The 13153-nt window shown below is 35.0% G+C and overlaps 1 protein-coding gene across 1 annotated transcript in view; it reads right to left on the bottom strand.

The window, feature by feature from the left end:
* Nucleotides 1-13153, bottom strand: part of ALK (ALK receptor tyrosine kinase) — a 650975-nt gene that overhangs the window by 98952 nt on the left and 538870 nt on the right. Inside the window, exon 9 of the mRNA XM_070957560.1 lies at nucleotides 6222-6391. Within this exon, the coding sequence (XP_070813661.1) occupies nucleotides 6222-6391 (170 nt within the window). The remainder of the gene's footprint in view (nucleotides 1-6221; nucleotides 6392-13153) is intronic.

Raw genomic sequence — 13153 nt, 5'->3', positions numbered from 1 at the left:
ATTGTTTGTCTCCCAAGCTATGAGTGTCTTCTCTTTATTGTTTGGAGAATTAAGATCACCAGGTAGCAGGAAATGTTGAATCAGTAAGAGATTGTGCAATAATAAGTAGCATACTGATAGTTTGAAATAAATTCAGAAAAATAAATAGTCCAGATTCATCCCTTCTGCATGTTTTGTGGTGAGGAAAATACATAAAAGCCACATTCAATGGAGAGAAAATAACTCATATAGATTGCAAGGTTTGATTATTAATAATAAAAAAGATTAAATCTGTGATACTTTTTCTTCATAATGGTCTGAATCACCTGGTTTCAATAACTTTCAATAGCTTGAAATAAGTAACATGGTATCAAGGAACTGTGTAAACAAGGTGGAATATTTAGAGACCTGGTTGAATTTGAAAATCTTGTATGAAACTCAGAGCACTTGCTGGATGAAATATGATTCAGAAACTAAATAAGTTAAAGATTTTATGATTAAACGGATAATACAACTATTCTGATGGATAGTACAAGTAGAAATGGTTCCTTTAGTGTTTTGAATCCCTCTAACAGCTGAGGAGTAGTCAGGCAACTTTGTTGTGTTCTTAATAACTGTTGGCTTCAGAGCAGCCATGCGAGAAGTTCACAAATGTGAATGTATAAAATATGTAATCGAGATTGTAAAAACATATTTTAAAAAAAGCGAAAGTACAGTACAGCCTGACTTAAAACATGGCTATAATAATAATGAAATGCTGGTTCTCTCTATCTATTATAACTGTTTATCCCATGTTAGAATATAATCAGGAATAATTACATATCCCTAGTTCTATAATCGTATTTATTCCCACTTGTCTAAGCACTCAAGACTAGGACAATATGGAAAGGTTTAATTTCTGTTAGATCATGGATCAATCAAGAACCATGTTATTTGTTTTTAAATATACAAATAAAGAATAGAATACTTTTGAAAGCACTCTGAAAAAGGTCAGTGATCCTGTAAAGGGAGGGGATCACTTATTCTGTTCAGATACCTGATGAAACTGAAAACATAAAGAAACCTTTAAGAAAATATCTGACAACGGGAACATTGCTAACTTGGCCTAGTTTGGAAGCTCAGCAGGGTCAGGCCTGTTTAGCATAATTCTGTGGAAAAAATGTGAGGTTTTTTTCACATTGTTTTGCCTTGTTTATTTTTGCCACTAAACGTTCATGTCAGGAGCTTGAGTGAACAAAGAACACTACCGTTTGGTGCTTCTTTAATTTATTTCATAAATAAATAAGCCCAGTGTGATGTGTCATCATGGAAAAGAAATTGCTCCCCTTAGATTTAGTAACTGGGTGTACTATTTTGACTTCCATAGCTACAACCAATTATTATCCATCTCACTCATAACTTTACAGGAATTTTGGCTCATATTTCCACGGTTTTAACTCAATAATATTTAAGGTTTTTTTTTTTAGAATGAAATACTTGTTTCAAGACATGCTGCAATGGTTTTATGGACTTTAGATCTAGACTTTCATTTGGTCAATCAAAATGATTAAATTGCACTTCTTTATCCTTTGTTTTCATCACTAACTTGCGTACATGGTATCACTATCTTACTACATGACCTATTCTATTTCAACTTCAGTTGATCAACAAAATAGAAAGAAAAAATAACAACAGAGTAAAGAATATATATATAAAGAAATGGCTTTCCCATTCATCATAAGTTTAAACAATTTTAGTAATTTATCATCTTCCCTTAAAATAAAAGAAATAATCTCTTCTTCCTATTTCCCATCTTTTATTTATAAACAAATCCTTAAAGCCTCCATTTCAATCCTGATGTCAGCAAAAGTTCATTAGTGGTTAACAGAGATAACAACATATGTATTTTAACCTTGATCAGGTAAACAACTTAATATTTCTTCCCTTTGTTTCTAACAATTTTGATCTTTAGTCCAAATAATATCCTAGAACTTGATTTCTTTTGACTTTTTCTTTGTCCCTTCTCTCAAAATTCTTCAAAACTTCAATATACCTCTTTTGTAAATCCAATAAAGGGAAATTATCCAGGTCACTCACTTAGTATGTTATTTGTATATCCCTTTTAATTATTAAGACATCAGCCAGTTTCTTTTGTATGTTCACTGTAACATCTTTTTCCATGTCATTCTTGTTGTCTGTTATTTTTAAATTCACTTTCAATTCAGTCTCAACCTTGTCATGTAAAATCAGTTCCACTTCCATAACATCTTCTTAACACAATCTGTAGAGGCAGATACTCTTAAAATTAACTTCTGAGTCTATTGTTCAAAAATATCCTTCAATATGGCCAATGTTAAAATATTTTGCAACCTCTTGAATAATTTTAACTTGTTCTTTTGGAGTGATTTTGACAAGATAATTGCAACTCTTCTAAATCTCCATTTCAAGACTATGACTCAGATGGTGGGCTGGTGAAGATCCAAAACTTTAGAAATGATTTTGAACCTTTGTCTAGAATTATAGCCAGCAATGACTTCAAGTCTCTGGAAAATTATGTTGAGAAAAAGAGATCTTTCTTGTATTGTTATGGTGAGAACTGTGAAAAGGGACCCAATATTTATGAAATACAGTATATATAGGGCAGGTCTGGCCAAAATCAGCCTCTATTGATGAATGGAATATTCCTACAACTACCCCTAGTTTAATTGAACTGACTGACTGTATATTAGACTAAATTCTAATAACTTTTTGTGACAAATATATGCAAAACCTGAAGAAATCTAAGAAGAGGAATTCTTTTCCACAAAATTTGTATCTGGATGGGAGATCTAGGTTGCAGGTTAGATGGGGAATCCATCTAAAAATCCACAAATACAGCAAAAGTATTGGCAAATCATTGCAAGAAAATTGCATGGATATTCTCTGAAATTACTCCTAACTGAGATTGATTTGGAAAAAGATTTACAGTACTGTATGGGTGTAAATCTATATTGATAATTTTATAATCTGTTTCTCAGTCATGAGAGTCCATGAAAATAGACGCTGTTAAAAAATTGTCCAAATAAATATAAATAAATTTATGCACCTATGCAGGTGTAATTAAGTGGAGGAGGAAAGGGAAAAAACCCAATAGTTTTACTGTAGGACTTCTCAATTTTATTTTTGCAGGCATCTTAACACCATGTTTATATTGTTCCTGATAAAATAGTTGTGTTGATTACTTCCCAAATTCCAGAATTCTTTCAAAAATCTTGTTTTGAATGCTGAAGATTGTTTTAGAGCTCTCCATAGACCATATTAAGTCTCTAAGAAAAAGATGAATATGAAACAGCTTCTATATGATAATATGATAAAGATGAATAAATTTGCATTTGACCATGCAGACACTTGGAAGAAAAGCAGCACAGAATATGAGAGTCAGAATGGAGCCTCACAAGTGAAGTATATGAGAATGGATAGGGTTTAGGGGGAAATTGTTACCTTGGCAACACATAAATGATGCTAGACAAATGAATTTTAAAAAGCTACTGAAAAATGGAAGATAACTAAAAGAAATGAAGCCACTACATCTTACTATGGAGGGCAGAGGCAACAAAGAACACCAAAGGAGGCAATGCTGATAGTTTTATATCGTACATTAATTTCATATCCACAACAGAATGCTTTTTGTATTAACCCACACTATGCTATGCTATGTTAAGAGTCAGGAAGATGAAATACATTTTCGGCATAGTATCTCCACCAAGGTGCCCTTAAAATTATATGCATTGGTTTTAACATGAACAAAAGAGTTAAGGCTGAGACACAAACAATAAATATATTATTTGCAACAAAGGCTTAAGCACTCAGAACTTTCTCATGTTTTTAGGTTAGCATTGGGGAAGACAGCTAGGAATATAGAGATGTTCCTGAGACAAATAAATCCCTCTGTGATCTCTAAAAAACCTTTTCTTTTATAGAGAAAGTGGTGAATATTATTTATTTATTAGATTTCTATCCCATCTTCTTCAACTTTCACTTGAGGCATAAATGACCAGGCTCATATTGTCATATTCTGGACATATTATGTGAAGACCTGCTCTTTTGAGGAGCTTATAATGCTGAGAAAGGTGAAAGAAAAGAGAAAAAAAGCAGCAAAGTGAATGGACCCAATTACAATGACATTAGTACATAATGAAGGGCCAGAATGGGGAGAGGTAATCCTAGGGAAGGTCTATCTATTTTGTCACTAAGAGTTTGAACGAACTTGATGGCACATTATCAGATTGTTCAATTAGCTCATTGGTGGATATAATATTATTTTCTCTGATTTTTCCTCATAATAATCTTGTAAGGGTACAGAGAAAATGACTGGCACTTTGTAATCCAATACACTTCAATGGCTGAAAGTAGACTTTGTCCTACTGCTATATCTTAATTACTACATCACCCACGTTGATTACTATCATCAGTGAGAGATGGAAGGGGAAAGATACCTGACTGGTTGGAAGAATCTAATGTTTGAGTTATCTGTCAAATCTTACTGGGCATTCATACGTTAGTAAGACAGAAAATGGGAAGGAAAGGGAGGGAGAAATGCAAATTTGGGAGAAACAGCATGAAGCATAAAGAGACCAAAATAGCCATGAATCTACTGAAAGTGCAATCCCATGGGGTACACAGCCAGTAAATCTGTATTAGACTTTGTGACAGGCTAGGCAATACATCTTGATTCTCAGATATTTCATCTAGTATTCAGGAATTTGCTGCAAGAGAAGTTCACAGATGCAAGACAACTAGATAAGTGGTTTTAATGCAGACAAAATAGAAGCTGTGCAATATGTGTCTCCTACAAATCACAAACACACAATCATTCCTCTCTTTCCCTCTCCCTCTCCCTCCCTCCCTCCCTCCCTCCCTCCCTCCCTCCCTCCCTCCCTCTCTCTCTCTCTCTCTCTCTCTCTCTTCTCCAGTCTGTCATCTATCTATCTTCTATTTTAGTTTACATTTTTGGCCTTCAGTGGAAATTATATACACTGGTAGTTCTTTCTAGCATGAGAACTATTAGTCCCCATCTCTTCAGCTTTAGTCCTTACAAACTGGTTTGAAAGATATTTCTTTCCAGCCATTTCTGCTCAGCCACTCAATTTACAATTTACAAATAAAGCAGACATTAAAGCCTTAGATCTCCACATTTTCTCATTGAAAGAGTCATGGAATACTAAACTACTTAAAAAATAAGGCACAACAGCAGGGTTGAAAATTTCAGCCAAGCTTTCCCTCTCTTCAGCCACTTGAGGAGGGGAGATGTAAATGTCCCAAAGATGACAGATGAGGAGAACATCAGATTTTTTAAAAAGTAGATTGGGATTTGATTTTCATTTAGTGGTGGTGTTTGTGGGAAACTTTTGTATCTTGAACAAGATACAGAGTTAGCTGTTTTGGATTCCCAAGAGTTAATAGCAAATTCTTATTACTTATTATTTTAGAGCAGCAATATTTTCTGATTAACAATTAAGAGCTTTTGTCTTTATTTTATAAAATAGGATGCATTTGTGTAGATTTGAGTATTGAGAGACTGGTGAATTGTGTGACTAGACATGTGCCTTGGGGGTTCTCTAGGGCCGTATTTAGTGGAGACCCCAATAGCTAAAGCTTTTAAGTCTCTTGTATTCGTTCTGTGATCAAAATAATATCTACTTCATTTCTGCTACAGTGTGTCTATGATTTCAATCCATTGAAAAACCTGTGCAAGGCAGCAGAAAACCTACCTTTTGTAAGACCCTCCAAAGGTGCATTGTATGCTAGAAAGATACTAAGCCTATCTCCTGAAGTGACTGCCTATATTATGTCTCGGGTCAAAGAAGCAGTTTTGAACTGAATCATCATGAAACCAGTCACTGGCTCAAAAAGAACCTCCCTGCATTCATCATCAGCAGGCAGCAAGAACAAATAAAGAATGAGCTATGGGCAAGCATGTCTGATGCTCTTCTCCACGCAAAGAGAGAGGAAAAGGAATTGTTCTCAGAACAATGGCAATAGAGAAAAAGTTATATTTTCTGTCTATGACTGTGTTGATCCCATTAAGTATTGGACAACCAAGCCCAAGTAGATGGAATTCATTTTTTAAAAAAACCACACTGCTTTCAAATAAAAAGCTTAAATCTGAATTTAAATGAGAAAAGCTTAACTGGTCTTAATTGCTTATCAGCAGTTTCAGTCATTCAACACTCATTCAAGAATTCATTGCTAAATGACATATGAAGAAGCATGATATATCCTACCTGTCAAAAACATCAGGGAGAGGTCTGATCATCTTTTGCCATATTCCCAATCCTTTCTGGTCATTCAAGTGCCAGAGCTTTCTGCTCTGCTCTTTTCCAGTCTTGTTCTCAACAAGGACAAGGGAGACATCTCCAAGCAATGTGCCTTGGATTAGCCATGATATCTGAAGCTAAGAGAGAAAAATGTATGCAAAATCAATTAAAACAGCATGCTAAGAAATAGCAACAATCTGAATGATGTCAAATTAATCATATTCACCATTCATTTAATCAAGAACGGAAGCAACTTAGAACTAAGGAGAAATTTCCTAACAGTTACAGTAGAACAATTAATCACTGGAACAATTTGCCTCCAGAAATTATGGGTCCCTTCCAACTCTGTTTATTCTCTCCTCTCCTCTCCTCTCCTCTCCTCTCCTCTCCTCTCCTCTCCTCTCCTCTCCTCTCCTCTCCTCTCCTCTCCTCTCCTCTCCTCTCCTCTCTTCTCCTTCTCCTTCTCCTTCTCCTTCTCCTCTCCTCTCCTCCTCCTCCCTCTCCCTTCCCCTCCTCCTCATCCTCCTCCCTCTCCTTTCCTCTCTTCTTTTCTCTTCATATACTATGAAGAACTGCTGAAAATACTTCTCCAGTGGTTGCATGTGACTCGCTCCAATCTCTGCTCAATCTTCCCTCCACCCAGAATAATCTAAAGTTGAATTTCTATAAAAGTTTCTCATTTCCTGGAATATAAATGCCACTTCCTTTTCTTATATACCTTATTTTACACAACAGAGATGCAGTAAGATGGAATAACTATTTTGGTAATCATTTCAGAGATGGCTTATGCTGGTTTCAATACTTTCTCAGCCACTCAAGAGATACAGTTATAATGCTTTAGCCTTGAGCTCCATTCTTATTCCTTCTATATGCCATATTGTGGGAAATAAGCATCAGCGTCACACTTTGTAGCTTCTATATAATCTGGCTGGTTTGGAGATCAAAGAGCACTGCATTTCTTTCTAGACAGTATAAGGGTTTACTTGTCTCACTTCAGCTGATCTTAGAGCCCCTTTCCACATTTACTAAGAATATTTCAATAGCAAGCTTTATAGTGATTTCCAACATTACATTAATTCACTTCTAAGAAAAGAAATAAACCCACCACCAACAAAAAGTAAGGACAGAGTTCAACAGCACAATTCAAAATAAAGCAGAAAAAGTGAACATAATGAACATTGAAAGAAAAGGATATTCACTTGTATATAGGAGTAAAAAAGAAGGACTTGGCTGAATATTCACTATAAAATGAGTTTGTTAATATTGAGGTTATCTTCCCTAGCTCCCCTTGAGTTGGAAAAAAGTCTTATCAAAAGATCTGCTAAAAGGGGGCATGTTGAGACTTCCCCAAGAGAAACCACTTATGGTACATATTTACTGGCAAGACTGAATGCTTTGTCTTTGCCTGAGAAGTATATGATTGTTTAATGATGATACTTCTAACCAAGTGATGGACTAGAATAAGAAATCCATCATATCCTGCAGTAATTGAATTTTCTGTACTGTCTTCAGTCTACCTGTGTAGACTGCATTATAATAGACTAATTTGGAAGATAAACTGGCCAGTTTAGAAGTTTAATTTAGAAGATAAACCTTGTAGACAAATGCTAAAAATAAACTGTACCGTCAACCAAGAATCTAGGGATAGGTTGGGCTCAGGTGCATCCCTAAACATGGCTCCTTTTAGAAGGGTGGACTGGATCTTGAATAAGCAACTGTCTAGCACTACAATTAGTTCCATTTGATTTAGACTGATCTGATATGATAAAAAGGTAAAAAAACCAAAACAGTACTAACTGTTATTTGCATAGCAATGATGCCTAACTTTGTATGTCATTTTCCATTCATTTCATAGAGACTTTAAAAAGCAGGAAAGGTAATATGGAATTCTAAATGTTTCCATTCATAGCATTCATTGTTTTTCTCTTCTTCATAGCATCTTTCTAGGTACTTTTTAGATCATTCTAGCGTTTCTAACCCAGGAATTTTGTTTATGTCTGTGTCTGTAACTGTACTAGATAAATCTCTTATATTAATATTACTTTCACATAGTTCATCTCTAATTTTCTGTTATGCATTTTAGTTGTTGGACAGGCTTTGTTTAGTTTTGGTACCAGATACTACATCCAAGGCCTCTGTGAAATCTCTGTCATTAAACACAGGGCACTTACTACGCTGGAAGAGTTCCCAGCTCAGCTTAGCATTTAAATATGCCTAAATATGTACATTAATATTAATATGATTTTTAAATAGCAAATCCCCCCTCTCTCTAGATATGGTTTAACAACTACATGTTAAAATACACAGAGGATTGTTTTCTATAATGAATAATTTTGTATTCAAGCAGTGGCAGAGAGAAGTACAAAGAATGCAGTAAGAAGGTATTGCCAACAATTATATAGTTATGTCTCTTGATATTAGAAAAATTGGTTTTATCTTTTCCTCTGAAGGTTATTATAAATTTTTCAATTATGCTCTGATAGTATTTGGATTTCTATTAATTAAAATACCATACACCAAAGTAGTCTAACTGATTTCACTTAGGTTTAGAGTAACCAAGTACCTCTGTGATCCTTTTATTCCTATATATAAAATCCCTTCCTAATGCTGCTATTTGCCATTTAAAATTGGGTTCGTCACATTGTTATGACTAAACATAGTCATAACAATGACTATGACTATAAAACAATGACTATAAAACTTTTGCAATTTTGGTAAGTCTCAATAAAGTGCAGTATGAATTTGCATGTGCTTATAGAAATAGGAAATAGGAAAAGGACAAGGAATTTACAAAATTAAAGTTCTGAAAATTCAGGAAAGTACAAACATTCAAAAAACAAAACAAAAATGACTTCCAGTGGCACCGCAGGTGCCGAGGACGCTCTTTTCTTGAGCGCAAGCCCTGTGATCTCGTAAAGCCGCTAGAACAGCACAAATCAGCTGTCTAGCGGCTTGAAAACTTTCTCCCCAGGAAAAGGGGAGGAAGAGAGCAGACAGGTGTAGGTAGAGCTCCCCAAGGAGCCCCAGTAACAATTCTGGGGCTCGAAGGGTGAGAGCTCCCTGGAAGCCCGACAGAGCTCTGGATCCGGGATGTTTCTGCTTCAAGCAGAAGAAGACACTGCGACCACCCCTGCAAACAACGCTTGAATAAACATCATTCGGAAGCAGGCTGAGCAAACTCAGGAGAGATTCGATCTGCAAGTACTGAACTTTAACTCCAAATGTGTATTACTTCCTTCTGACTTATTAAGGGGAGAAAGTGAAACCAAGATGGCGATTGAGCTTTAATGGGGCGTGAAAGCGAAAGTTAAAAAAAGAAAGTTTCTTTTAGTGTTCGCAGACTCTGTTCAAAATTAGAGATTTGTGTTTAAAAAAAAAAAGAGAAGATTAAAGATAACAGCAGTGATTTTTTAAAAAAAGGATTGATATTATTTAAAAACTGATTTCTGGATTTGGTGGATCTATTATTCTGGCAGCTGATTAAATTTAAATTGGAAACTAAAAATGGCTTCAAAACAAATTAAGGCTATTGTCCCCAAAAATGCTGGGACTTTGCCAGCTCAAATGTCCAGACTGCAATCTCTCTCTGTTCCAACGGAACCAACAATATTAACATTTGAAATGTTGCAGGAAGCCCTCAAAACACAAGCCTCTGTTACGGAAAAAAAAATTGCTTCAATATTTCAGGAGCAAATTCGAGAAGTTGCTGAAGAAATTGCTCAGGTTAAAGAGACTATTCAAAAACGAAACCAAGAAATTAGAGAAGATATTATTATGGCAGTACAAGGATTGGCAGGACACATTGAAGCAATAGATGAAAAAGTGGAAGAAATTAAGCAGTCTAATGAGAATTTGGAAAATAAAATGGGGGAGGTCCAGGACAAGATGGAAAGAGCAGAGGCAGATGTGATAATGATACAATATAGAGACATGGAATTTGCTTTGAGAATAAGAGGCCTCAAGGAAAACAAGCAAGAGAATTTGAGAGAGATCTTTTCAGAAGCATTTGCACAGATAATGGAAGATCAAAAAGCAAATTTTGAATGGCAAATTGACAAAATTTATCGTGTCAATTCATGGGTGGCCAGACAGAAACATCTACCAAGAGACATTGTAGTTTATTTTACAACAAGGAGATTACGCAATGAAATCCTACAAGTCACTTTTAAAAATAAGCTTCAAGTGCAGGGGCAGGAGGTTTTAACACTGAAAGAAATTCCCCCCAAAATGTTGAGAGCCAGAAAGGATTATACCTTTCTGGTGGAAGAACTGAGAAACCATCAGATACAGTATAGATGGGAAGTTCCAGCTGGTCTAGTGGTGAATTATTCAGGAGAAAGATACCGTCTCAATTCAGTGTGGAAGGCAAGAGATTTCTATACCAATGTATTAAAGGCTGAATGCCCTCAGCCCCAGGAAGCTAGAAGGAAGATGGAAATAGAGGGGGCAAGAAAGAATTGTTGGCACAGGCCCAAAAGGGTGATTTGATTATTCAAGAAGAATTAATACAATTTTCGACTACTGTTCAAGCTTTGGAGATAGAAGAACCTAAGGATCAAAGACAAACTCGAGTGGCAGCCAAGCGACAAGAGGAATTAAGAGTGTAGCAACTTCAAATGATTCAAGATACTACCAAAACAGAAGCAGTGGGAGGAGCAAGACCAAAAAGTAAAATGCATGGAGATTTCCAGCAGATGCTCCAAGTGCTTCAGAGGGCCAAGAATGGCAACTAGATTTTTGACCTGGGATGTTAATGGCCTAAATTTACCACAAAAGAGGAGAAAAATATTTCATTATTTGAAACAGTTTAAAAATGATGTAATTTGTTTATAAGAGACTCATATCAGAAGTAAAGATCAAAAATACTTAATAAATGCAAGGTTAGGTATACATTTTGTTGCATCTGCTCCTGAGAAGAAGAATGGTATAGTTATATACCTAAAAAAAGACTTAATTGCTAAATTAATTGAAGCAGATGATCAAGAAAGATTTATAGCAATTGAACTTTTAATAAAAGGAGAAAAAATACTTTTAATTGGAGTCTACGCACCGAACCAACAACAGGAAAAATTTTATAAGCTTTTACATTCCAAGTTATTACAATGGGACTATAAATCATGTATTTTATTGGGTGATTGGAATGGAGTTTTGGACACTAAAAAAGATAAGAAGGGGCTCTTGCAGAACATTTCAACACATGCCAGATTGCCAAAATCGTTTTTTGAAATGATAGAGGATATGGAACTGAGAGATATTTGGCGAGAGAGAAACCCCGAAGAAAAAGACTTAACCTTTTTTTCTGATAGACATCAATCTCTCTCAAGGATTGATTTTATACCAATTACAAATGATTTCTTTTCCAGAGTGAAGAAGACGAAGATTTGTCCAAGAGTTTTAATGGATCATAGTCCAGTCTGGATGGAATTAGAGTATGGAAGGAGATCTAAGAGGTCTTGGAGGTTAAATGAAAATCTGTTTAGATATGAGGAAAATGTAAAAGAATGTAAAAAATTTATGAAAGAATTTTTTATTAAAAATATGCAGAAGGGTACATCTATGGAAATGGTTTGGGATGCAAGCAAAGCATATATGAGAGGCATTCTGATATATTTGAATAATAAATATAGACGCAAACAGGAAAAAAAAAAGGAAGGATTTAGAAGACGAAATTAGAAAAAAAGAACAAGCTTTGATATTGAATCCAGCAGATAAGAAAATAAAAGAGGCAATTAATTTATTGCGAGGGCAATTTAATATGTTAATGGCTGATCAGGTCGCAACTAATTTGCAATATGCTAAACATAATACTTTTTGTAATGCTAATAAACCAAGGAGGTGGTTAGCATATTTGTTAAGGAAAAAACAAAAGTCATGGACCATAGAGAAAATAGAATATAAAGGTAAAGAGGTTTATCAGCAAAGTATTAAAATTAGATTTAAAGCATTTTTAGAATTTTATACGAGGTTATATGCTGGTGATAAAATTCAAGGTACAGATATAGATAGATATCTACAGAAAGAGAGTATTCCTACAATTACAAAAGAGCAAAGGGAGGGTTTAAATCAACCAATAACCACTGAGGAGATTATGTCTGCAATTAAGCAGTTGAAAGTGGGTAAAGCTTCTGGGACGGATGGATTGACAGCTGCTTATTATAAACATTTGCAGTTAGAAATGGTGGGTCCGTTTAAAGAATTATTTATTAATATACAATCTGGAGGAGATGTACCCCCATCTTGGAGGTCAGCTTATATTTCTTTGATTCCAAAGGAGGAGCAAGACCACACCCAGCCAAAAAATTATAGGCCCATATCACTTTTAAATACAGATTACAAGATTTTTGCTAAAATATTAGCAAATAGGTTAATGACAGTCATGCAACAAATGATTCATAATGATCAAACTGGTTTTATAAATGGTAGACAAATGAAGAGTAATGTAAGGCAAGTTGTTAACCTATTGGAGTATTTGGGGAAGAACAATCAAATCCCTGTGGTGCTGATATTTCTTGATGCAGAGAAAGCATTTGATCGATTGAATTGGCAATTTTTATCGAAAATAATAGAAAAGATGCAGTTTGGGGAACATTTCACAAAATCTATTAAGGCAATATATCAGAAACAAACAGCGCAAATAATAATTAATGGTAGTTCAACAGATACTTTTAATATAGAAAAAGGAACAAGACAAGGATGTCCTTTGTTTCCATTATTGTTTATTTTGACTTTGGAATTTTTGTTAAGTAAGATACGTGGGTCAGACAAAATAAGTGGAAGTAAGATTAGGCAGTATGACTATAAATTACGAGCATTCGCAGACGATTTGGTTGTTACCTTAACCCAACCATTACAGTCGGTTGTAGGTCTAATGGATATAATTAATCAATATGGACAAGTAT

The sequence above is a fragment of the Pituophis catenifer genome, unplaced genomic scaffold, assembly GCF_029215685.1.
Source record: "Pituophis catenifer annectens isolate HBS135680 unplaced genomic scaffold, rPitCat1.0.hap2 SCAF_1, whole genome shotgun sequence".
In the NCBI taxonomy this organism is placed as follows: Eukaryota; Metazoa; Chordata; class Lepidosauria; order Squamata; family Colubridae; genus Pituophis; species Pituophis catenifer.
Note: the sequence above shows the minus strand (reverse complement) of the source record. Positions and strands in the feature narration are given on the sequence as shown.